Below are 2,105 nucleotides of genomic sequence, written 5' to 3' on the forward strand. Positions count from 1 at the left end.
GCCTGAACGGTATGTGGAATGAAGTGGGCGGGCATCGGGAGGCCACTATGGCACGGGGCAAGCACTATGGGCAGTCTATCTGAAGTGTACCTGGCGTATAAGACGACCCCCCACTTGGAGGCATATATTTCAGGGCCAAAAAATCGTCTTATACGCCAGCAAATACGGTATTCCTTAACACTCATTCACCTCGTGGCCACCCTCACCCTGACATCCTGTACAACTGCACAATCCCTGGCCAAGGTGGACCCACCACCTGTATTTCTTGCCTGAAAGATATACTGAGGACAGGATTATATTCTTCAGGCTTCCAGGGCTTCCCTACATCCGGGGGAAGGTATGGAGGTGATGTAGCCACATGACCTAAGGAGCTTGTGGCAAATTGCTGTACTTTGGGTTGTACACAGATCGTCTGCCCTCCCATAGCTGTTCATCAATGTCACTGCAGTGACGTTGATTCAGTCTCTGCCTTCGTGATGGTGAGTGGTCCAGGGCAGGTGAGATTATTGTTGTGATTCTTGCTTTTATTTTCAGTCAGTTCTTTACTTGATTTCTGTGATGTGTTCCTCTCAGTTTCTACCTGAGCAACATCATCTTCCACCTGCATTTTAAGGGGAATGTCTGATAGTTGATCTCATATCTCAGTTTTGGAATGACCTGACTTATTTCACTGTAAACCTTTGGGGCCCCATTGCTGTCTTTCTCATTTACTTCTGTACCCCATCTGATGAGTATGAAGGCCTAGGGAGATCACACCACTTGCTCCTGGTCACCAGATAAGTTAGGGCAGAGCCAAGAATCGAGCTCAGGTCTTTTCATATCCAACTCTGGTATCTTTCACTTGCCACCACACTTTTCTTATGTTGGTATGTAATTTAATTAACATTTCTGTGCGTAATTTTCTCCCCGAATTTAGATTCTCTTAGGATAAATGCCAAAAAAGTGAAATTACTGAGTCAAAGGGCATACATACTATTTTTTTTAAGGAACTAAATGCATTTTCTAAAAATTATGTAGCACAGTTGTCGGGGAGTCTTATGATAGTCACATTTTGCCCAGTGGGCTTTAACTATCACTTGCAGGCCAGTCTGGAAGCCTGGGAATGTGAGGGAGGAGAGGAGCTGTGACTGGTCTCCAGCAGGTTATGTGTGAGCATCTCACCAGCCTGGTGAGATTCTTGTGTTTAGAGGTGCATGCTTTTGTATATACCATGGCCCCTACACACAGACTGATGACTTCATTTGGTGCTCAGCCACAGACACAGCCCTCCATTCCAACAATGCAGGAATCAGTGGCCGTGTGGGACTCATGAGAGATGCTATGTCTGTCTCCTCACAATCTGTAGACACTGTACTGGACTTTATAGGTGATTAAAAGGATTTCTAGGGACTATGTTGATTAAATGAAATCCTGACTTTAAAGCTCATCCCCTTGCCCCTCTTATGAAGTATAACTGCAGGGAACTATCCATAAGCCCTTTTCACCATACCCTCATCCAGTAATCTCCAAGTCTGAGTTCAACCCTCTCTGCTTTATGGCTGATTCATTGTGACAAAATGCCCTTTGAGGGCCACACAGTTCGGAATCTTTGCCTTCTTCTCACTGAAGCTGAGTGCTGCACGAAAACTTAGAAGCCTTGTGGGGCTCAGAGGTCTCAGGTGGTCTTTGTGATGTGGGACAAATCAAACATTTACATGTCCATGTCCAGGTGACAGCTTGTCTGTTTCTTCCTGCAGTTGGTCACCACAGAACAGAACTTCCTCACAAACAGTTTGTACAATGAGGGAATCCTGATTGTGTGGGACCCGTCTATTTACCATTCAGATATCCCCAAGGTAAGTGGGTGTCCCTCAGAAACAGGGATTGAGTCTCCTGTTTGCCAATAGCTTTTCCCAAGCTCCTGGCTGACCTGGGCCATCTGGGAGGACTGGTTGTGCTACCCTACTTCATCTGGACGCCAGTTCAGACATATTACTGTCCTGCACCAGTGCTCCCCATGCTCTGGTCCACATTGCCTTCTATTGGTCTCCTAACGATGGTTTGTCGCAGGAAGAACAGTGGATCTTTTGCTATCTGTGTGGTGAGATTATTCCTGAAGAGCATCA

At 46.1% G+C, this 2,105-nt stretch overlaps 1 protein-coding gene across 3 annotated transcripts in view; it reads left to right on the forward strand.

The window, feature by feature from the left end:
* Window positions 1-2,105, forward strand: part of ST6GAL1 (ST6 beta-galactosamide alpha-2,6-sialyltranferase 1) — a 123,953-nt gene that overhangs the window by 115,474 nt on the left and 6,374 nt on the right. For all 3 annotated transcript variants that reach the window (XM_006765850.2, XM_006765848.2, XM_006765849.2), the window contains one exon: window positions 1,737-1,835. In XM_006765850.2, the coding sequence (XP_006765913.1) occupies window positions 1,737-1,835 (99 nt within the window). The remainder of the gene's footprint in view (window positions 1-1,736; window positions 1,836-2,105) is intronic.

Source organism: Myotis davidii, unplaced genomic scaffold (genome assembly GCF_000327345.1).
Source record: "Myotis davidii unplaced genomic scaffold, ASM32734v1 scaffold41, whole genome shotgun sequence".
NCBI lineage: Eukaryota > Metazoa > Chordata > Mammalia > Chiroptera > Vespertilionidae > Myotis > Myotis davidii.